The sequence below is a fragment of the Maniola hyperantus genome, chromosome 7 (genome assembly GCF_902806685.2).
Source record: "Maniola hyperantus chromosome 7, iAphHyp1.2, whole genome shotgun sequence".
In the NCBI taxonomy this organism is placed as follows: domain Eukaryota; kingdom Metazoa; phylum Arthropoda; class Insecta; order Lepidoptera; family Nymphalidae; genus Maniola; species Maniola hyperantus.
The window spans coordinates 443,246-466,885 of record NC_048542.1 but is presented as its reverse complement, the minus strand read 5'-3'; the positions used below and the strand labels follow the sequence as shown (position 1 = coordinate 466,885).

General features: G+C 41.5%; 3 protein-coding genes and 2 pseudogenes across 3 annotated transcripts; all 5 read left to right on the top strand.

Moving 5' to 3' along the window:
• Nucleotides 1-293: 293 nt before the first annotated feature.
• LOC117983906 (cell death abnormality protein 8-like) lies at nucleotides 294-2,806 on the top strand. Its single transcript, XM_034970548.2, has 4 exons — nucleotides 294-642; nucleotides 1,028-1,147; nucleotides 1,685-1,872; nucleotides 2,253-2,806. The coding sequence occupies exons 1-4, from the start codon at nucleotides 386-388 to the stop codon at nucleotides 2,804-2,806; spliced, it is 1,119 nt and encodes a 372-aa protein (XP_034826439.2). The 5' UTR covers nucleotides 294-385.
• Nucleotides 2,807-3,284: 478 nt separating this feature from the next.
• On the top strand, nucleotides 3,285-5,546 carry LOC117983905 (uncharacterized). Its single transcript, XM_034970547.2, has 4 exons — nucleotides 3,285-3,547; nucleotides 3,956-4,140; nucleotides 4,382-4,539; nucleotides 5,341-5,546. The coding sequence occupies exons 1-4, from the start codon at nucleotides 3,416-3,418 to the stop codon at nucleotides 5,544-5,546; spliced, it is 681 nt and encodes a 226-aa protein (XP_034826438.1). The 5' UTR covers nucleotides 3,285-3,415.
• A 969-nt stretch (nucleotides 5,547-6,515) lies between these two features.
• On the top strand, nucleotides 6,516-9,071 carry LOC117983904 (cell death abnormality protein 8-like). Its single transcript, XM_069499827.1, has 5 exons — nucleotides 6,516-6,866; nucleotides 7,251-7,370; nucleotides 7,907-8,094; nucleotides 8,474-8,998; nucleotides 9,046-9,071. The coding sequence occupies exons 1-5, from the start codon at nucleotides 6,610-6,612 to the stop codon at nucleotides 9,069-9,071; spliced, it is 1,116 nt and encodes a 371-aa protein (XP_069355928.1). The 5' UTR covers nucleotides 6,516-6,609.
• A 467-nt stretch (nucleotides 9,072-9,538) lies between these two features.
• On the top strand, nucleotides 9,539-12,117 carry LOC117983903 (uncharacterized; annotated as a pseudogene).
• Nucleotides 12,118-12,817: 700 nt separating this feature from the next.
• Nucleotides 12,818-23,590, top strand: LOC117983902 (uncharacterized; annotated as a pseudogene).
• Nucleotides 23,591-23,640: the final 50 nt, after the last annotated feature.

Sequence of the window (23,640 nt, the reverse complement as noted above, 5' to 3'; positions counted from 1 at the left end):
GGTACGTTGTTACCCAATTTGTGAATTTAGTAAGTATCTATCAATAAAATTCTTGCCCCATACCAACGCAGGCTTGACTAGTTAGTCGTCTAAGTGGCAAAATCAAAGGGTCTCTCATTGGAAACTAGTTGGACGTAACTAGTATCGTCCATTGACGAGTTAAACGTGCATCTAAAGTTACCCAAGGTGGCTGTAATGGTGTTTGGTCTTACTATTATCTGTAGGAAAAATTACCACTCTGTGGCTGTCACGTTGACAGTGACGCATTAGGTTTTTTGTCGATGGACGAAAACAAAAAAGAAAAAGCCCGCGAGAAAGGGGATGTTGTTTGTGTAAAATGATTTCGTTAATTTATTAAAAGAAAACACAAGTAAAAACTATCCAAATGCCGAAAGCAGCGCGAAAAATGCTCCAAAGCGGTTACTCTTACGACGAACCGGATCGAATGCCGAGCAACATTACGATAACAAACTTCGATCTCTTTTTGTATGTGGTGGCGATTGTTGGTCATCTCGTAGATTTAGGGCTCGACATCAATGTGGCGGTGCGGTACTCCCTGGAGAGGAAAATGATGGAGTTCGGGTGGACTTTGGCGTTTATACTCCTGCCAGCGTTCGTTAACACAGCTGTCTCTATTAGAATGTAAGTACAAACTTCTTGTTCCTCTAAGGTTGAGTCATTCTATGATAATACTAGTTAGACCATTATAAATAGCATTTAGGTCACGTTCTTGACTTAACATCCTTAAGTTAACTCAACAAAATGCTTAGCAGTCCTCATTAGCTATTACTGATGGTTGTCACCCTGTTTCTATTAATCACATAATGGTAGGGGTTTCTTGGGATAATAATGCAGTGGGCTCCCAGTTACTTTCACATGCAACTTGATTAAGAGTATGTTATTTAGGTTTGGCAATAATTATTATTATCAGACGTTAGTGATAATAATAATCAGATCCGACAGCTTACAGTAATAAACAAATAGATTTTTAGATTATGTTAGTATGGACTACTTACAATGTTTTCAGGTATGCCCAAGACAAACAGCAGGATTCTGTTACAAATGAGTTCACTAAGAGGAAGTGGCTGCGGGTCTTCATCCTCGTGCTGCAGATGGCACCAATCCTGCGTTTCACTGATGCTCTCATGTTGGTATCAATGACATTTTAATAACCGACTTTAAGGAGGAGGTGGAGGTTATCAATTCATCTAGGATGTATAATGTAGGTTTTGCTGATATTCATCTAAAATTTAATGATTATGTCTATATTTTCGTGAACAGCACTCCAAAAACCCTTGGAAACAACACCCATATTGAATTATTCAAAAAGAGATTTGAAAATGGCCTTAATTCTTGTCACCATCACGAAAATCTAATAATACCAACTAGTTTATGCTCGCCACTTCGTCCGCGTGGACTACACAAATTTCAAACCCCTATTTCACCCTCTTAGGGGTTGAATTTTAAAAAATCCTTAGCAGATGCCTATGTCATAATAGTTATCTGCATGCCAAATTTCAGCCCGATCCATCCAGTAGTTTGAGCTGTGAGTTGATAGATCAGTCAGTCAGTCAGTCACTCACGTTTTCCTTTTATACATTTAGATATATATGCAAAAAAAATAAGTGTACTTTTTCTTGACATTCCTTAAAATGGCATTAAATTGAGCATAGAGACGTGTCAGTTACGCAGTGAAGTCGCGGCGGGCGGCGCGCGCGCACGACGCGGCGTCGCAGCGCATGTACTACGCGCTCATGCTGAAGGAGGACTCGGACGCGGCGCTGCTGCGCGTGTTCGAGTGCTTCCTCGAGGCGGCGCCGCAGCAGGTGCTGCAGACCAGCCTGCTGCTGCGCCAGTACGACCGGCTGGCCGGTAAGCGCACAACTCTCTGCGACATATAGCTCATTGCTGAGTGGCAAAGTTTTTTAAAAATCGCATGGGAACTCTTTGATTTTCGGGAATAAAAATTAGCACATGTCACTCTCCAGGTCTTTACCTATATCCATGCAAAAAATCACGTCAATCCGTTGCACCGTTGCGACGTGATTGAAGGACAAACCAAGAAGCAAACACTTTTGCATGTATTATTATAATATGGGTAGTGATGGACCAAGTAGCTTTTCTGATGCCCCTTCGCTTATCACTAATTACATACTATTGTGCTTTGAGTTTTTCACACAATATCTAGCCTTACAGTGAAATTCATAATGTTCCCTTATGTGATTGTGAATTATGGATAATTTCTATTTCAGTCCACCAAATTCTGTCAATATGCTCCTCAATAGTGGGCATGGGCTGGTGCCTCGCGGCCTACCAGCGCGCGGTGCGCTTCGCCCAGCAGGACAAGCTCAACATGAGCTGGCCGGGCACTGTGCTGCAGACGCTGTGGCACTTTCTGGTCACTTGTGAGTATTGTCTGTGGATATGCTCCTCAATAGTGGGCATGGGCTGGTGCCTCGCGGCCTACCAGCGCGCGGTGCGCTTCGCCCAGCAGGACAAGCTCAACATGAGCTGGCCGGGCACTGTGCTGCAGACGCTGTGGCACTTTCTGGTCACTTGTGAGTATTGTCTGTGGATATGCTCCTCAATAGTGGGCATGGGCTGGTGCCTCGCGGCCTACCAGCGCGCGGTGCGCTTCGCCCAGCAGGACAAGCTCAACATGAGCTGGCCGGGCACTGTGCTGCAGACGCTGTGGCACTTTCTGGTCACTTGTGAGTATTGTCTGTGGATATGCTCCTCAATAGTGGGCATGGGCTGGTGCCTCGCGGCCTACCTAGGTAATCATTATCATTCAAAAAAAAATTAAAAAATATTTATTTCTGTAGGTAAAACAATTTCACATAGTGCGTAGTAATTGGGACCATCCCAGTAACTGTTTTAGTATTGCTACGAGTACTCGTGGCAGGCGACCCCGCTCTTCCATAAAATCTTATACAATAATAATTGAAATAAGTAGTTCCTTCATAAATCATATATTTACAAAAATTCATCGGTGACATCTGTCCAACTATCTGTGTGCCATCATCAATATATCCGGACGCTAGTGTGAGCGCATGCACTCGCTACACTGCTCATCACTGAGTCTATTTCTTTCTATCACAATGTTAGGTGAAATAGCATACAGGTTACCCACGTGGGCCGAGCAGTTCGGACGTGCATCCAGCGTCACCTTAAGGACTAAAATTGTACTTTTGACATCACAGTTTACAAATAAATTTAAAATATGAGAACTTCAAATTTGTGCATTATACTCAATCATAATATTTCTGGCTTATGCCTTTTTCAGTGTGCAAAAGACGTTTTTAAAATAGATAAAAAGTACCACCTCGTGCGTGAGGCATACGACGTAGCCAAAAGCCTGTTCCTCCAGGGCCGTAACAACTACAACCAGCTCAAGAACACGTCTCTCCTCGTGATGGATACGTTCCTCGACCTGGTGCACATCATGAACACTGAGATGGCCAAGAAGCTGCGTGGAGCCGTCCTCAAGTTCTACAGGATCAAATACTTCCATGACTTCACGAACTATGTGATTACGCTGGAAGAGGTAAGGAAGTTCTAGTTTAATTTCTTTTTTATTCATAGACTGGCGCTTGGCTACAATCAGACCTTGGTGCTTGATACCACTCCTTATATTACAGAACGCATATACCTTTTTTTTATCGACGCGCCTTTTTTCTGTCTAGCACAGACCACATAGTTATCTGTCCAGGCTTTGAGAAATTCTCGTGCAAATCTCAACCTTTCATGGGTCCACCCATAGCTATAGTACTTGACAGGTCATCATGGCACGTCACCCACGCTATCCCGCACACTTCCACAGCGAGAGTGCGGGGCGTCCCCAACCCGGTTGCCATGTCGACCTGTCGCATATTAGGTACGTTGACAGTACGATTTCGCCGTCTACTAGTCCATTATGATCTTTCATCAATTGTTTTAAGTTCTCCTTACACAGATCATAGACATAACGGAGCACTGCCTCTCAGAGCCAGCGAAGAAGCTGGAGCAGCTGCGTAGTGACTTCCACTTCCTCATCAGCAACTTCCAGGACGTGCGGCTCTTCCACACCGTCCACAAGTGCCACGACGAGTTGCCAGATGAGGTCGCTGCTGCGCACTGCATCCTGCATCAAGCTGTTCTGTACGTACCTGCCCTACCCTACCTGATGAGTGATGATGCATAACATTGCAAGCTTAGATCAACTGAGATTGAACTGATTTTGATCAATGATGAATGATCAGATAAACAATTTTACTATAATAATTATTATAGGTAGGTATATAATTTTTATATACCTATTTCATTTCGTTTAGGGATTAGTTAGTCGGGTTTTCGTTTTGAATTTTATCTTGATTAATAGAGACCTATTGCGATTTTCTAGCTTCAACGAAACAATGCAAGAGAGTCTGGTGTCCATAGTGGAGATCAAGACAAAGCAACATGCGCGCAAGATGAACGCGTCGCTTTACGAAGTCCCGAAGTGCCTCAACTCCTTCGTCCCGAACTTCTTTGAGCAACTACTTGTTGATGCGTACACAGGTAAAAGAAGAAAATAAATCTGTAGGTACCTACCATTAGTAGTTATACGAGTTTTCACATCAAGCTGACAAGTGACGTCGATTATTTAGCGTTCCGGTACGCCATGCGATGCCGCGTAAATGGCATTATGGTTTAATCAAACTGGCATACCCCTTCTAAGTTAGCCCGCTTCTTACATCGTAGACTTCACTATAACTTACATGGTCAGGTGAGATCGCAATCAAGGGCTAACTTGTATCGGAATTTCAAAAAAACTTAATGTCTGAGTAAAATGGACCTACGTTTCTTTGTGTTAAAGTCGACTCGTACATTCAGTTTCAGTATTAATTTTTATTTCGCAGTTTCCGCTTGCGCTGGCTGTAGACGTATTATGACAAACTTGAACCTTTTTTGACGTTAGGTATAGTTTTCGATACTCGAAATCTGTCAACGTTGTCGAGATGTAACTCGTCCTATCACTTCTGTACAGTTACATCCAAACATTACAATAGTTTTAATTAATACCTTATAGCTTATGCCCGCGACTTGTTCCTATTTCTCTAGAGTTAGGTACTGAGCGCCGATGGTCTTCTAACTTCTAATTTGAAATTGAAACATAGTATAAATCCCGCAAATTGCTTTTGCGCCGCTGGAACCATGTCTATTAACATCGAAATGACGTCATTTTGACGTCAGCCGAAATAAAAATATACCATCAGCTCGAAACTTCAGTCTAGTGCTGATGTCACTAAAATGGCGGCCACGCGCACTAGCAATTTACTTACGGGACTTATATGTACTTAGTTACTTTATTTATTGCAGAAAAATGTGGCTTCCTGAAAGTGGTGAACGCATCCATTGGGGATCTAATAAAAGACAAATGGCGAGGCTGTAAAGAAACACTGTTTCCCAAAACATGGACCCCGTTGGTTGAAATCCTAAAACAGAAGTATGACAGATTCAAAAAATATATAGTCTATTCACCATACTTACAAGATGGTGACAATTATACTATACTAATAGAATAGATAAGTAGGTACCTACATAATTATGGATATAGGTTGAACGGATTTGAAAATAATCCTGTCAAAAAGACTTGCAAATCGGTCCAGAAATCGCGGCGAAATCGGCGATGTTTCTTTACAGATGTTGGCAATCATCGTCATGATTAATTATTTTTTATCACGATTCATCATCATCATCATGATTAATCCATCGCCGGCCTACTGTTGTGCACGGGTGGCCTCGCAGAATGAGAAGAGTTTATGGCTTAGGCCTAACTTTTTAGCTTTAGTTTGATATGATTTAAAATACACTTTTATCTCCTTTCAGATCCATGACATCGCAGTCGCTTTGCTGACGCTACTTTCGGCGAATTTAACGGCTAATGATATTATAAAAACGTTATATCCACAAGATTAAATTAAATTGATTAATATATTAACATACTTTACTTAGCTCTAAGATGAAATTAACTAGGTCATAGGTGCTGATTCGGTTGGTACCTACTTAAATCTCTAAACTAATGACTAGAGAACTATCTTTTTTGCACATGTTTAGACTTCTTAGTTCATTTTATAATGTCATATGCTTAGTACTAAACAATCAGTCTTAGTTTAATGTTAATAAATTATTTTATCAAATTAATTATTTGTATAATAATTGATAACTTAGATTCGGGAATATGGTAACTAATTAACTAGGTAGGTACGTTGTTACCCAATTTGTGAATTTAGTAAGTATCTATCAATAAAATTCTTGCCCCATACCAACGCAGGCTTGACTAGTTAGTCGTCTAAGTGGCAAAATCAAAGGGTCTCTCATTGGAAACTAGTTGGACGTAACTAGTATCGTCCATTGACGAGTTAAACGTGCATCTAAAGTTACCCAAGGTGGCTGTAATGGTGTTTGGTCTTACTATTATCTGTAGGAAAAATTACCACTCTGTGGCTGTCACGTTGACAGTGACGCATTAGGTTTTTTGTCGATGGACGAAAACAAAAAAGAAAAAGCCCGCGAGAAAGGGGATGTTGTTTGTGTAAAATGATTTCGTTAATTTATTAAAAGAAAACACAAGTAAAAACTATCCAAATGCCGAAAGCAGCGCGAAAAATGCTCCAAAGCGGTTACTCTTACGACGAACCGGATCGAATGCCGAGCAACATTACGATAACAAACTTCGATCTCTTTTTGTATGTGGTGGCGATTGTTGGTCATCTCGTAGATTTAGGGCTCGACATCAATGTGGCGGTGCGGTACTCCCTGGAGAGGAAAATGATGGAGTTCGGGTGGACTTTGGCGTTTATACTCCTGCCAGCGTTCGTTAACACAGCTGTCTCTATTAGAATGTAAGTACAAACTTCTTGTTCCTCTAAGGTTGAGTCATTCTATGATAATACTAGTTAGACCATTATAATAGCATTTAGGTCACGTTCTTGACTTAACATCCTTAAGTTAACTCAACAAAATGCTTAGCAGTCCTCATTAGCTATTACTGATGGTTGTCACCCTGTTTCTATTAATCACATAATGGTAGGGGTTTCTTGGGATAATAATGCAGTGGGCTCCCAGTTACTTTCACATGCAACTTGATTAAGAGTATGTTATTTAGGTTTGGCAATAATTATTATTATCAGACGTTAGTGATAATAATAATCAGATCCGACAGCTTACAGTAATAAACAAATAGATTTTTAGATTATGTTAGTATGGACTACTTACAATGTTTTCAGGTATGCCCAAGACAAACAGCAGGATTCTGTTACAAATGAGTTCACTAAGAGGAAGTGGCTGCGGGTCTTCATCCTCGTGCTGCAGATGGCACCAATCCTGCGTTTCACTGATGCTCTCATGTTGGTATCAATGACATTTTAATAACCGACTTTAAGGAGGAGGTGGAGGTTATCAATTCATCTAGGATGTATAATGTAGGTTTTGCTGATATTCATCTAAAATTTAATGATTATGTCTATATTTTCGTGAACAGCACTCCAAAAACCCTTGGAAACAACACCCATATTGAATTATTCAAAAAGAGATTTGAAAATGGCCTTAATTCTTGTCACCATCACGAAATCTAATAATACCAACTAGTTTATGCTCGCCACTTCGTCCGCGTGGACTACACAAATTTCAAACCCCTATTTCACCCTCTTAGGGGTTGAATTTTAAAAAATCCTTAGCAGATGCCTATGTCATAATAGTTATCTGCATGCCAAATTTCAGCCCGATCCATCCAGTAGTTTGAGCTGTGAGTTGATAGATCAGTCAGTCAGTCAGTCACTCACGTTTTCCTTTTATACATTTAGATATATATGCAAAAAAAATAAGTGTACTTTTTCTTGACATTCCTTAAAATGGCATTAAATTGAGCATAGAGACGTGTCAGTTACGCAGTGAAGTCGCGGCGGGCGGCGCGCGCGCACGACGCGGCGTCGCAGCGCATGTACTACGCGCTCATGCTGAAGGAGGACTCGGACGCGGCGCTGCTGCGCGTGTTCGAGTGCTTCCTCGAGGCGGCGCCGCAGCAGGTGCTGCAGACCAGCCTGCTGCTGCGCCAGTACGACCGGCTGGCCGGTAAGCGCACAACTCTCTGCGACATATAGCTCATTGCTGAGTGGCAAGTTTTTTAAAAATCGCATGGGAACTCTTTGATTTTCGGGAATAAAAATTAGCACATGTCACTCTCCAGGTCTTTACCTATATCCATGCAAAAAATCACGTCAATCCGTTGCACCGTTGCGACGTGATTGAAGGACAAACCAAGAAGCAAACACTTTTGCATGTATTATTATAATATGGGTAGTGATGGACCAAGTAGCTTTTCTGATGCCCCTTCGCTTATCACTAATTACATACTATTGTGCTTTGAGTTTTTCACACAATATCTAGCCTTACAGTGAAATTCATAATGTTCCCTTATGTGATTGTGAATTATGGATAATTTCTATTTCAGTCCACCAAATTCTGTCAATATGCTCCTCAATAGTGGGCATGGGCTGGTGCCTCGCGGCCTACCAGCGCGCGGTGCGCTTCGCCCAGCAGGACAAGCTCAACATGAGCTGGCCGGGCACTGTGCTGCAGACGCTGTGGCACTTTCTGGTCACTTGTGAGTATTGTCTGTGGATATGCTCCTCAATAGTGGGCATGGGCTGGTGCCTCGCGGCCTACCAGCGCGCGGTGCGCTTCGCCCAGCAGGACAAGCTCAACATGAGCTGGCCGGGCACTGTGCTGCAGACGCTGTGGCACTTTCTGGTCACTTGTGAGTATTGTCTGTGGATATGCTCCTCAATAGTGGGCATGGGCTGGTGCCTCGCGGCCTACCAGCGCGCGGTGCGCTTCGCCCAGCAGGACAAGCTCAACATGAGCTGGCCGGGCACTGTGCTGCAGACGCTGTGGCACTTTCTGGTCACTTGTGAGTATTGTCTGTGGATATGCTCCTCAATAGTGGGCATGGGCTGGTGCCTCGCGGCCTACCTAGGTAATCATTATCATTCAAAAAAAATTAAAAAATATTTATTTCTGTAGGTAAAACAATTTCACATAGTGCGTAGTAATTGGGACCATCCCAGTAACTGTTTTAGTATTGCTACGAGTACTCGTGGCAGGCGACCCCGCTCTTCCATAAAATCTTATACAATAATATTGAAATAAGTAGTTCCTTCATAAATCATATATTTACAAAAATTCATCGGTGACATCTGTCCAACTATCTGTGTGCCATCATCAATATATCCGGACGCTAGTGTGAGCGCATGCACTCGCTACACTGCTCATCACTGAGTCTATTTCTTTCTATCACAATGTTAGGTGAAATAGCATACAGGTTACCCACGTGGGCCGAGCAGTTCGGACGTGCATCCAGCGTCACCTTAAGGACTAAAATTGTACTTTTGACATCACAGTTTACAAATAAATTTAAAATATGAGAACTTCAAATTTGTGCATTATACTCAATCATAATATTTCTGGCTTATGCCTTTTTCAGTGTGCAAAAGACGTTTTAAAATAGATAAAAAGTACCACCTCGTGCGTGAGGCATACGACGTAGCCAAAAGCCTGTTCCTCCAGGGCCGTAACAACTACAACCAGCTCAAGAACACGTCTCTCCTCGTGATGGATACGTTCCTCGACCTGGTGCACATCATGAACACTGAGATGGCCAAGAAGCTGCGTGGAGCCGTCCTCAAGTTCTACAGGATCAAATACTTCCATGACTTCACGAACTATGTGATTACGCTGGAAGAGGTAAGGAAGTTCTAGTTTAATTTCTTTTTTATTCATAGACTGGCGCTTGGCTACAATCAGACCTTGGTGCTTGATACCACTCCTTATATTACAGAACGCATATACCTTTTTTTTATCGACGCGCCTTTTTTCTGTCTAGCACAGACCACATAGTTATCTGTCCAGGCTTTGAGAAATTCTCGTGCAAATCTCAACCTTTCATGGGTCCACCCATAGCTATAGTACTTGACAGGTCATCATGGCACGTCACCACGCTATCCCGCACACTTCCACAGCGAGAGTGCGGGGCGTCCCCAACCCGGTTGCCATGTCGACCTGTCGCATATTAGGTACGTTGACAGTACGATTTCGCCGTCTACTAGTCCATTATGATCTTTCATCAATTGTTTTAAGTTCTCCTTACACAGATCATAGACATAACGGAGCACTGCCTCTCAGAGCCAGCGAAGAAGCTGGAGCAGCTGCGTAGTGACTTCCACTTCCTCATCAGCAACTTCCAGGACGTGCGGCTCTTCCACACCGTCCACAAGTGCCACGACGAGTTGCCAGATGAGGTCGCTGCTGCGCACTGCATCCTGCATCAAGCTGTTCTGTACGTACCTGCCCTACCCTACCTGATGAGTGATGATGCATAACATTGCAAGCTTAGATCAACTGAGATTGAACTGATTTTGATCAATGATGAATGATCAGATAAACAATTTTACTATAATAATTATTATAGGTAGGTATATAATTTTTATATACCTATTTCATTTCGTTTAGGGATTAGTTAGTCGGGTTTTCGTTTTGAATTTTATCTTGATTAATAGAGACCTATTGCGATTTTCTAGCTTCAACGAAACAATGCAAGAGAGTCTGGTGTCCATAGTGGAGATCAAGACAAAGCAACATGCGCGCAGAGTGAACGCGTCGCTTTACGAAGTCCCGAAGTGCCTCAACTCCTTCGTCCCGAACTTCTTTGAGCAACTACTTGTTGATGCGTACACAGGTAAAGAAGAAAATAAATCTGTAGGTACCTACCATTAGTAGTTATACGAGTTTTCACATCAAGCTGACAAGTGACGTCGATTATTTAGCGTTCCGGTACGCCATGCGATGCCGCGTAAATGGCATTATGGTTTAATCAAACTGGCATACCCCTTCTAAGTTAGCCCGCTTCTTACATCGTAGACTTCACTATAACTTACATGGTCAGGTGAGATCGCAATCAAGGGCTACTTGTATCGGAATTTCAAAAAAACTTAATGTCTGAGTAAAATGGACCTACGTTTCTTTGTGTTAAAGTCGACTCGTACATTCAGTTTCAGTATTAATTTTTATTTCGCAGTTTCCGCTTGCGCTGGCTGTAGACGTATTATGACAAACTTGAACCTTTTTTGACGTTAGGTATAGTTTTCGATACTCGAAATCTGTCAACGTTGTCGAGATGTAACTCGTCCCTATCACTTCGGTACAGTTACATCCAAACATTACCATCGTTTTAATTAATACCCTTATAGCTTATTCCCGCGACTTGTTCCTATTTCTCTAGAGTTTAGGTACTGAGCGCCGTGGTCTTCTAACTTCTAATTTGAAATTGGAAACATAGTATAAATCCGCAAATTGCTTTTGCGCCGCTGGAACCATGTCTATTAACATCGAAATGACGTCATTTTTGACGTCAGCTGAAATAAAATATACCATCACCTCAAAACTTCAGTCTAGTGCTGATGTCACTAAAATGGCGGCCACGCGCACTAGCAATTTACTTACGGGACTTATATGTACGTTACTTTATTTATTGCAGAAAAATGTGGCTTCCTGAAAGTGGTGAACGCATCCATTGGGGATCTAATAAAAGACAAATGGCGAGGCTGTAAAGAAACACTGTTTCCCAAACATGGACCCCGTTGGTTGAAATCCTAAAACAGAAGTATGACAGATTCAAAAAATATATAGTCTATTCACCATACTTACAAGATGGTGACAATTACTATACTAATAGAATAGATAAGTAGGTACCTACATAATTATGGATATAGGTTGAACGGATTTGAAAATAATCCTGTCAAAAAGACTTGCAAATCGGTCCAGAAATCGCGGCGAAATCGGCGATGTTTCTTTACAGATGTTGGCAATCATCGTCATGATTAATTATTTTTTATCACGATTCATCATCATCATCATGATTAATCCATCGCCGGCCTACTGTTGTGCACGGGTGGCCTCGCAGAATGAGAAGAGTTTATGGCTTAGCCTAACTTTTTAGCTTTAGTTTGATATGATTTAAAATACACTTTTATCTCCTTTCAGATCCATGACATCGCAGTCGCTTTTGCTGACGCTACTTTCGGCGAATTTAACGGCTAATGATATTATAAAACGTTATATCCACAAGATTAAATTACATTGATTAATATATTAACTACTTTACTTAGCTCTAAGATGAAATTAACTAGGTCATAGGTGCTGATTCGGTTGGTACCTACTTAAATCTCTAAACTAATGACTAGAGGAACTATCTTTTTTGCACATGTTTAGACTTCTTAGTTGCATTTTATAATGTCATATGCTTAGTACTAAACAATCAGTCTTAGTTTATGTTAATAAAATTATTTTATCCAATTAATTATTTGTATAATAATGATAACTTAGATTCGGGAATATGGTAACTAATTAACTAGGTAGGTACGTTGTTACCCAATTTGTGAATTTAGTAAGTATCTATCAATCAAAATTCTTGCCCCTACCAACGCAGGCTTGACTAGTTAGTCCGTCTAAAGTGGCAAATCAAAGGGTCTCTCATTGGAACTAGTTGGACGTAACTAGTATCGTCCATTGACGAGTTAAACGTGCATCTAAAGTTACCCAAGGTGGCTGTAATGGTGTTTGGTCTTACTAGTATCTGTAGGAAAAATTACCACTCTGTGGCTGTCACGTTGACAGTGACGCATTAGGTTTTTTGTCGATGGACGAAAACAAAAAAGAAAAAGCCCGCGCGAAAGGGGATGTTGTTTGTGTAAAATGATTTCGTTAATATTTAAAAGAAACACAAGTAAAAAATATCCAAATGCCGAAAGCAGCGGCGAAAATGCTCCAAAGCGGTTACTCTTACGACGAACCCGGATCGAATGCCGAGCAACATTACGATAACAAACTTCGATCTCTTTTTGTATGTGGTGGCGATTGTTGGTCATCTCGTAGATTTAGGGCTCGACATCAATGTGGCGGTGCGGTACTCCCTGGAGAGGAAAATGATGGAGTTCGGGTGGACTTTGGCGTTTATACTCCTGCCAGCGTTCGTTAACACAGCTGTCTCTATTAGAATGTAAGTACAAACTTCTTGTTCCTCTAAGGGTTGAGGTCATTCTATGATAATACTAGTTAGACCATTATAATAGCATTTAGGTCACGTCTTGACTTAACATCCCTTAAGTTAACTCAACAAAATGCCTTAGCAGTCCTCATTAGCTATTACTGATGGTTGTCACCCTGTTTCTATTAATCACATAATGGTAGGGGTTTCTTGGGATAATATGCAGTGGGCTCCCAGTTACTTTCACATGCAACTTGATTAAGAGTATGTTATTTAGGTTGGCAATAATTATTATTATCAGACGTTAGTGATAATAATAATTAGATCCGACAGCTTACAGTAATAAACAAATAGATTTTTAGATTATGTTAGTATGGACTACTTACAATGTTTTCAGGTATGCCCAAGACAAACAGCAGGATTCTGTTACAAATGAGTTCACTAAGAGGAAGTGGCTGCGGGTCTTCATCCTCGTGCTGCAGATGGCACCAATCCTGCGTTTCACTGATGCTCTCATGTTGGTATCAATGACATTTTAATAACCGACTTTAAGGAGGAGGTGGAGGTTATCAATTCATCTAGGATGTATAATGTAGGTTTTGCTGATATTCATCTAAAATTTAATGATTATGTCTATATTTTCGTGAACAGCACTCCAAAAAACCCTTGGAAACAACACCCATATTGAATTATTCAAAAGAGATTTGAAAATGGCCTTAATTCTTGTCACCATCACGAAAATCTAATAATACCAACTAGTTTATGCTCGCCACTTCGTCCGCGTGGACTACACAAATTTCAAACCCCTATTTCACCCTCTTAGGGGTTGAATTTTAAAAAATCCTTAGCAGATGCCTATGTCATAATAGTTATCTGCATGCCAAATTTCAGCCCGATCCATCCAGTAGTTTGAGCTGTGAGTTGATAGATCAGTCAGTCAGTCAGTCACTCACGTTTTCCTTTTATACATTTAGATATATATGCAAAAAAAATAAGTGTACTTTTTTTTGCATTCCTTAAAATGGCATTAAATTGAGCATAGAGACGTGTCAGTTACGCAGTGAAGTCGCGGCGGGCGGCGCGCGCGCACGACGCGGCGTCGCAGCGCATGTACTACGCGCTCATGCTGAAGGAGGACTCGGACGCGGCGCTGCTGCGCGTGTTCGAGTGCTTCCTCGAGGCGGCGCCGCAGCAGGTGCTGCAGACCAGCCTGCTGCTGCGCCAGTACGACCGGCTGGCCGGTAAGCGCACAACTCTCTGCGACATATAGCTCATTGCTGAGTGGCAAAGTTTTTTAAAAATCGCATGGGAACTCTTTGATTTTCGGGAATAAAAATTAGCACATGTCACTCTCCAGGTCTTTACCTATATCCATGCAAAAAATCACGTCAATCCGTTGCACCGTTGCGACGTGATTGAAGGACAAACCAAGAAGCAAACACTTTTGCATGTATTATTATAATATGGGTAGTGATGGACCAAGTAGCTTTTCTGATGCCCCTTCGCTTATCACTAATTACATACTATTGTGCTTTGAGTTTTTCACACAATATCTAGCCTTACAGTGAAATTCATAATGTTCCCTTATGTGATTGTGAATTATGGATAATTTCTATTTCAGTCCACCAAATTCTGTCAATATGCTCCTCAATAGTGGGCATGGGCTGGTGCCTCGCGGCCTACCAGCGCGCGGGTGCGCTTCGCCCAGCAGGACAAGCTCAACATGAGCTGGCCGGGCACTGTGCTGCAGACGCTGTGGCACTTTCTGGTCACTTGTGAGTATTGTCTGTGGATATGCTCCTCAATAGTGGGCATGGGCTGGTGCCTCGCGGCCTACCAGCGCGCGGTGCGCTTCGCCCAGCAGGACAAGCTCAACATGAGCTGGCCGGGCACTGTGCTGCAGACGCTGTGGCACTTTCTGGTCACTTGTGAGTATTGTCTGTGGATATGCTCCTCAATAGTGGGCATGGGCTGGTGCCTCGCGGCCTACCAGCGCGCGGTGCGCTTCGCCCAGCAGGACAAGCTCAACATGAGCTGGCCGGGCACTGTGCTGCAGACGCTGTGGCACTTTCTGGTCACTTGTGAGTATTGTCTGTGGATATGCTCCTCAAATAGTGGGCATGGGCTGGTGCCTCGCGGCCTACCTAGGTAATCATATCATTCAAAAAAAATTAAAAAATATTTATTCAGTAGGTAAAACAATTTCACATAGTGCGTAGTAATTGGGACCATCCCAGTAACTGTTTAGTATTGCTACGAGTACTCGTGGCAGGCGACCCCGCTCTTCCATAAAATCTTATACAATAATAATTGAAATAAGTAGTTCCTTCATAAATCATATATTTACAAAAATTCATCGGTGACATCTGTCCAACTATCTGTGTGCCATCATCAATATATCCGGACGCTAGTGTGAGCGCATGCACTCGCTACACTGCTCATCACTGAGTCTATTTCTTTCTATCACAATGTTAGGTGAAATAGCATACAGGTTACCCACGTGGGCCGAGCAGTTCGGACGTGCATCCAGCGTCACCTTAAGGACTAAAATGTACTTTTGACATCACAGTTTACAAATAAATTTAAAATATGAGAACTTCAAATTTGTGCATTATACTCAATCATAATATTTCTGGCTTATGCCTTTTTCAGTGTGCAAAAGACGTTTTTAAAATAGATAACAAAGTACCACCTCGTGCGTGAGGCATACGACGTAGCCAAAGCCTGTTCCTCCAGGGCCGTAACAACTACAACCAGCTCAAGAACACGTCTCTCCTCGTGATGGATACGTTCCTCGACCTGGTGCACATCATGAACACTGAGATGGCCAAGAAGCTGCGTGGAGCCGTCCTCAAGTTCTACAGGATCAAATACTTCCATGACTTCACGAACTATGTGATTACGCTGGAAGAGGTAAGGAAGTTCTAGTTTAATTTCTTTTTTATTCATAGACTGGCGCTTGGCTACAATCAGACCTTGGTGCTTGATACCACTCCTTATATTACAGAACGCATATACCTTTTTTTTATCGACGCGCCTTTTTCTGTCTAGCACAGACCACATAGTTATCTGTCCAGGCTTTGAGAAATTCTCGTGCAAATCTCAACCTTTCATGGGTCCACCCATAGCTATAGTACTTGACAGGTCATCATGGCACGTCACCCACGCTATCCCGCACACTTCCACAGCGAGAGTGCGGGGCGTCCCCAACCCGGTTGCCATGTCGACCTGTCGCATATTAGGTACGTTGACAGTACGATTTCGCCGTCTACTAGTCCATTATGATCTTTCATCAATTGTTTTAAGTTCTCCTTACACAGATCATAGACATAACGGAGCACTGCCTCTCAGAGCCAGCGAAGAAGCTGGAGCAGCTGCGTAGTGACTTCCACTTCCTCATCAGCAACTTCCAGGACGTGCGGCTCTTCCACACCGTCCACAAGTGCCACGACGAGTTGCCAGATGAGGTCGCTGCTGCGCACTGCATCCTGCATCAAGCTGTTCTGTACGTACCTGCCCTACCCTACCTGATGAGTGATGATGCATAACATTGCAAGCTTAGATCAACTGAGATTGAACTGATTTTGATCAATGATGAATGATCAGATAAACAATTTTACTATAATAATTATTATAGGTAGGTATATAATTTTTATATACCTATTTCATTTCGTTTAGGGATTAGTTAGTCGGGTTTTCGTTTTGAATTTTATCTTGATTAATAGAGACCTATTGCGATTTTCTAGCTTCAACGAAACAATGCAAGAGAGTCTGGTGTCCATAGTGGAGATCAAGACAAAGCAACATGCGCGCAAGATGAACGCGTCGCTTTACGAAGTCCCGAAGTGCCTCAACTCCTTCGTCCCGAACTTCTTTGAGCAACTACTTGTTGATGCGTACACAGGTAAAAGAAGAAAATAAATCTGTAGGTACCTACCATTAGTAGTTATACGAGTTTTCACATCAAGCTGACAAGTGACGTCGATTATTTAGCGTTCCGGTACGCTATGCGATGCCGCGTAAATGGCATTATGGTTTAATCAAACTGGCATACCCTTCTAAGTTAGCCCGCTTCTTACATCGTAGACTTCACTATAACTTACATGGTCAGGTGAGATCGCAATCAAGGGCTAACTTGTATCGGAATTTCAAAAAAACTTAATGTCTGAGTAAAATGGACCTACGTTTCTTTGTGTTAAAGTCGACTCGTACATTCAGTTTCAGTATTAATTTTTATTTCGCAGTTTCCGCTTGCGCTGGCTGTAGACGTATATGACAAACTTGAACCTTTTTTGACGTTAGGTATAGTTTTCGATACTCGAAATCTGTCACGTTGTCGAGATGTAACTCGTCCTATCACTTCTGTACAGTTACATCCAAACATTACAATAGTTTTAATTAATACCTTATAGCTTATGCCCGCGACTTGTTCCTATTTCTCTAGAGTTAGGTACTGAGCGCCGATGGTCTTCTAACTTCTAATTTGAAATTGAAACATAGTATAAATCCCGCAAATTGCTTTTGCGCCGCTGGAACCATGTCTATTAACATCGAAATGACGTCATTTTGACGTCAGCCGAAATAAAAATATACCATCAGCTCGAAACTTCAGTCTAGTGCTGATGTCACTAAAATGGCGGCCACGCGCACTAGCAATTTACTTACGGGACTTATATGTACTTAGTTACTTTATTTATTGCAGAAAAATGTGGCTTCCTGAAAGTGGTGAACGCATCCATTGGGGATCTAATAAAAGACAAATGGCGAGGCTGTAAAGAAACACTGTTTCCCAAAACATGGACCCCGTTGGTTGAAATCCTAAAACAGAAGTATGACAGATTCAAAAAATATATAGTCTATTCACCATACTTACAAGATGGTGACAATTATACTATACTAATAGAATAGATAAGTAGGTACCTACATAATTATGGATATAGGTTGAACGGATTTGAAAATAATCCTGTCAAAAAGACTTGCAAATCGGTCCAGAAATCGCGGCGAAATCGGCGATGTTTCTTTACAGATGTTGGCAATCATCGTCATGATTAATTATTTTTTATCACGATTCATCATCATCATCATGATTAATCCATCGCCGGCCTACTGTTGTGCACGGGTGGCCTCGCAGAATGAGAAGAGTTTATGGCTTAGGCCTAACTTTTTAGCTTTAGTTTGATATGATTTAAAATACACTTTTATCTCCTTTCAGATCCATGACATCGCAGTCGCTTTTGCTGACGCTACTTTCGGCGAATTTAACGGCTAATGATATTATAAAAACGTTATATCCACAAGATTAAATTAAATTGATTAATATATTAACATACTTTACTTAGCTCTAAGATGAAATTAACTAGGTCATAGGTGCTGATTCGGTTGGTACCTACTTAAATCTCTAAACTAATGACTAGAGAACTATCTTTTTTGCACATGTTTAGACTTCTTAGTTCATTTTATAATGTCATATGCTTAGTACTAAACAATCAGTCTTAGTTTAATGTTAATAAATTATTTTATCAAATTAATTATTTGTATAATAATTGATAACTTAGATTCGGGAATATGGTAACTAATTAACTAGGTAGGTACGTTGTTACCCAATTTGTGAATTTAGTAAGTATCTATCAATAAAATTCTTGCCCCATACCAACGCAGGCTTGACTAGTTAGTCGTCTAAGTGGCAAAATCAAAGGGTCTCTCATTGGAAACTAGTTGGACGTAACTAGTATCGTCCATTGACGAGTTAAACGTGCATCTAAAGTTACCCAAGGTGGCTGTAATGGTGTTTGGTCTTACTATTATCTGTAGGAAAAATTACCACTCTGTGGCTGTCACGTTGACAGTGACGCATTAGGTTTTTTGTCGATGGACGAAAACAAAAAAGAAAAAGCCCGCGAGAAAGGGGATGTTGTTTGTGTAAAATGATTTCGTTAATTTATTAAAAGAAAACACAAGTAAAAACTATCCAAATGCCGAAAGCAGCGCGAAAAATGCTCCAAAGCGGTTACTCTTACGACGAACCGGATCGAATGCCGAGCAACATTACGATAACAAACTTCGATCTCTTTTGTATGTGGTGGCGATTGTTGGTCATCTCGTAGATTTAGGGCTCGACATCAATGTGGCGGTGCGGTACTCCCTGGAGAGGAAAATGATGGAGTTCGGGTGGACTTTGGCGTTTATACTCCTGCCAGCGTTCGTTAACACAGCTGTCTCTATTAGAATGTAAGTACAAACTTCTTGTTCCTCTAAGGTTGAGTCATTCTATGATAATACTAGTTAGACCATTATAAATAGCATTTAGGTCACGTTCTTGACTTAACATCCTTAAGTTAACTCAACAAAATGCTTAGCAGTCCTCATTAGCTATTACTGATGGTTGTCACCCTGTTTCTATTAATCACATAATGGTAGGGGTTTCTTGGGATAATAATGCAGTGGGCTCCCAGTTACTTTCACATGCAACTTGATTAAGAGTATGTTATTTAGGTTTGGCAATAATTATTATTATCAGACGTTAGTGATAATAATAATCAGATCCGACAGCTTACAGTAATAAACAAATAGATTTTTAGATTATGTTAGTATGGACTACTTACAATGTTTTCAGGTATGCCCAAGACAAACAGCAGGATTCTGTTACAAATGAGTTCACTAAGAGGAAGTGGCTGCGGGTCTTCATCCTCGTGCTGCAGATGGCACCAATCCTGCGTTTCACTGATGCTCTCATGTTGGTATCAATGACATTTTAATAACCGACTTTAAGGAGGAGGTGGAGGTTATCAATTCATCTAGGATGTATAATGTAGGTTTTGCTGATATTCATCTAAAATTTAATGATTATGTCTATATTTTCGTGAACAGCACTCCAAAAACCCTTGGAAACAACACCCATATTGAATTATTCAAAAAGAGATTTGAAAATGGCCTTAATTCTTGTCACCATCACGAAAATCTAATAATACCAACTAGTTTATGCTCGCCACTTCGTCCGCGTGGACTACACAAATTTCAAACCCCTATTTCACCCTCTTAGGGGGTTGAATTTTAAAAAATCCTTAGCAGATGCCTATGTCATAATAGTTATCTGCATGCCAAATTTCAGCCCGATCCATCCAGTAGTTTGAGCTGTGAGTTGATAGATCAGTCAGTCAGTCAGTCACTCACGTTTTCCTTTTATACATTTAGATATATATGCAAAAAAAATAAGTGTACTTTTTCTTGACATTCCTTAAAATGGCATTAAATTGAGCATAGAGACGTGTCAGTTACGCAGTGAAGTCGCGGCGGGCGGCGCGCGCGCACGACGCGGCGTCGCAGCGCATGTACTACGCGCTCATGCTGAAGGAGGACTCGGACGCGGCGCTGCTGCGCGTGTTCGAGTGCTTCCTCGAGGCGGCGCCGCAGCAGGTGCTGCAGACCAGCCTGCTGCTGCGCCAGTACGACCGGCTGGCCGGTAAGCGCACAACTCTCTGCGACATATAGCTCATTGCTGAGTGGCAAAGTTTTTTAAAAATCGCATGGGAACTCTTTGATTTTCGGGAATAAAAATTAGCACATGTCACTCTCCAGGTCTTTACCTATATCCATGCAAAAAATCACGTCAATCCGTTGCACCGTTGCGACGTGATTGAAGGACAAACCAAGAAGCAAACACTTTTGCATGTATTATTATAATATGGGTAGTGATGGACCAAGTAGCTTTTCTGATGCCCCTTCGCTTATCACTAATTACATACTATTGTGCTTTGAGTTTTTCACACAATATCTAGCCTTACAGTGAAATTCATAATGTTCCCTTATGTGATTGTGAATTATGGATAATTTCTATTTCAGTCCACCAAATTCTGTCAATATGCTCCTCAATAGTGGGCATGGGCTGGTGCCTCGCGGCCTACCAGCGCGCGGTGCGCTTCGCCCAGCAGGACAAGCTCAACATGAGCTGGCCGGGCACTGTGCTGCAGACGCTGTGGCACTTTCTGGTCACTTGTGAGTATTGTCTGTGGATATGCTCCTCAATAGTGGGCATGGGCTGGTGCCTCGCGGCCTACCAGCGCGCGGTGCGCTTCGCCCAGCAGGACAAGCTCAACATGAGCTGGCCGGGCACTGTGCTGCAGACGCTGTGGCACTTTCTGGTCACTTGTGAGTATTGTCTGTGGATATGCTCCTCAATAGTGGGCATGGGCTGGTGCCTCGCGGCCTACCAGCGCGCGGTGCGCTTCGCCCAGCAGGACAAGCTCAACATGAGCTGGCCGGGCACTGTGCTGCAGACGCTGTGGCACTTTCTGGTCACTTGTGAGTATTGTCTGTGGATATGCTCCTCAATAGTGGGCATGGGCTGGTGCCTCGCAGCCGACCTGCCGCGGCCGTCGCTATTATTTTTATTTCGTGATATCTCCTAAGATATTATTCTAAATGAAATTATACAAAGAACAATAGTAATAGTTAAAACACCTTCGAAGCTTTGTTTTAGACCACATTTCAAAATCATAAAAATGGTTATTGTGAGCCTACCGTAAAAGATAGATATGTGCTATTGCGGACTTTTTTTTAGAACTGTTTAAGAGGAACAATTCCACAGAACATTGTTTTCGTGTAACTTTAACTATTTACGCAGCGCACGCTACGGAAGCTCACAGATGAGACGATTTTTTCACATAATTACAATTTTCGTAGGGATCTCTAATTTTTTTGAAAATAAAATATAGCCTACCTATGTCACTGAGTAATAATGTAGCTTTCTACTGATGAAAGAATTTTCAAAATCGATTCAGTAGTTCCAGAGATTACCCGCTACAAACAAACTTACAAACATTACCTCTTTATAATATTAGTATAGAAGTATAGATTAATGGTGGTGGATATAATTTTTTTTAAATTAGTTGGTGCAATAAAAATGCCTTGAACACTTCATGTGCGAGTTCGGCTCACACTTGACCGATTTTTGTGTTACGAATACACACTACACTACATTCATGCAATTTTTTTTAAATTATTTGTTTCAGTGAGCCGAGTGACCTCTATGTCAGTGATCGCCTACCTGTTCCCCTACTGGACCGTGCTCGCTTGTGCCATACACATCCTGGTCATGACCGCCTGGCTCCAGCTCTTCGACAGGTCTCCGTTCTGTTCCCACAGCCAACTCGGCCAAATATCATTCTCCCTAGCTCTAGGAGCTGTATACTTATTCACATACATCTTGCCTGTAGAAGGTAGAACTAGGTACAGGTACAGTGCATACTATTCTACGTGTTTCATACAAAATATAACATGTATGGCACTCTGGTACGTCTATGCGGACGACTTTATGAAATCTTCGATATATTTTTATCCAATGCTAGTGTTATGTGTAGGGCCTTATGTTTTGGGTTTGGTGTTCATGGTGGTTTATTACGCGTTTCTTCATCCGAAGCCAAGCAAGGTGTGTGATGTCAGTGTGGAATTCAAAACTGATGATCGTGTCGCTCAAGTTAGTTAACGAATGGAGAAAGTCCTACAAGTACAGAACCCTCGGTGCGCGAGTCTGACTCACACTTGGCCGGTTTCTTAGGGTTCCGTAGCCGAAGGGCAAAAAACGGAACCCTTATAGATTCGTCATGTCTGTCTGTCTGTCACAGCCACTTTTTCCGTAACTATAACAGCTATACTGTTGAAACTTGGTAAGTAGATGTATTCTGTGAACCGCATTAAGATTTTTACACAAAAATAGAAAAAAACAATAAATTTTGGGGTTCCCCATACTTAGAACTGAAACTCAAAAATATTTTTTTTCATCAAACCCATACGTGTGGGGTATTTATGGATAGGTCTTCAAAAATGATATTGAAGTTTCTAATATAATTTTTTTCTAAACTGAGTAGTTTGCGCGTGAGACACTTCCAAAATGGTAAAATGTGTCTCCCCTGTAACTTCTAAAATAAGAGAATGATAAAACTAAAAAGAATGTATGATGTACATTATATCCATGCAAACTTTCACCGAAAATTGGTTTAACGAGATCTAGTAAGCAGTTTTTGATTTATCGTGCAAAATGTCGATAAAATACGATTGTACTACGGAACCCTCAGTGCGCGAGTCTGATTCACACTTGGCCGGTTTTTTAAAAGGGGGCTTGAATCATCTGTCTTAACAGCTGGTACGGAACCCTAACTGACTGCATCTTGTCCCCTGTCCACTCTGCTTTCTAGTGATTTAATGAGATCTAAGTGTAATTTTAATTAATAATAGATTGTTTTGTATGTACTTCATAATGAAGTTATTTGTAAGGTTATACAATGTTTTTATGGTTTCTGGAAGGTAAATAGAGTTTTGGGTAAAAGTGGGCGATTTGCGCGTAGGTACTGTTCTTATCGAGCGGCAGCAGACACCTACCATTTCGCCACACTTTGTACCACCAATAAGATCGACTTAACTTAGTTGGAGATTTGTCGATTGGTTTACGATCCAAACTCTTTTTGTGAGGCCAAAATTACTGTAACCAGTATTTTATATTGTATGGTAGGCAATTTTAAACAACTTACTATTTATTACATAAAATAAAAACAAGACTGAAACATAATACTTATTATACTTTA

Coding starts and splice junctions, on each gene's coding strand:
- LOC117983904 (XM_069499827.1), top strand. CDS start 6,610: ATGCCGAAAGCAGCGCGAAAAATGCTCCAAAGCGGTTACTCTTACGAC. Junction 6,867..7,250: donor ACAGCTGTCTCTATTAGAAT/GTAAGTACAAAC, acceptor CAATGTTTTCAG/GTATGCCCAAGACAAACAGC. Junction 7,371..7,906: donor CGTTTCACTGATGCTCTCAT/GTTGGTATCAAT, acceptor GAGACGTGTCAG/TTACGCAGTGAAGTCGCGGC.
- LOC117983906 (XM_034970548.2), top strand. CDS start 386: ATGCCGAAAGCAGCGCGAAAAATGCTCCAAAGCGGTTACTCTTACGAC. Junction 1,148..1,684: donor CGTTTCACTGATGCTCTCAT/GTTGGTATCAAT, acceptor GAGACGTGTCAG/TTACGCAGTGAAGTCGCGGC. Junction 1,873..2,252: donor CCAGTACGACCGGCTGGCCG/GTAAGCGCACAA, acceptor TTTCTATTTCAG/TCCACCAAATTCTGTCAATA.
- LOC117983905 (XM_034970547.2), top strand. CDS start 3,416: ATGGATACGTTCCTCGACCTGGTGCACATCATGAACACTGAGATGGCC. Junction 3,548..3,955: donor ATGTGATTACGCTGGAAGAG/GTAAGGAAGTTC, acceptor CTCCTTACACAG/ATCATAGACATAACGGAGCA. Junction 4,540..5,340: donor ACTTGTTGATGCGTACACAG/GTAAAAGAAGAA, acceptor TATTTATTGCAG/AAAAATGTGGCTTCCTGAAA.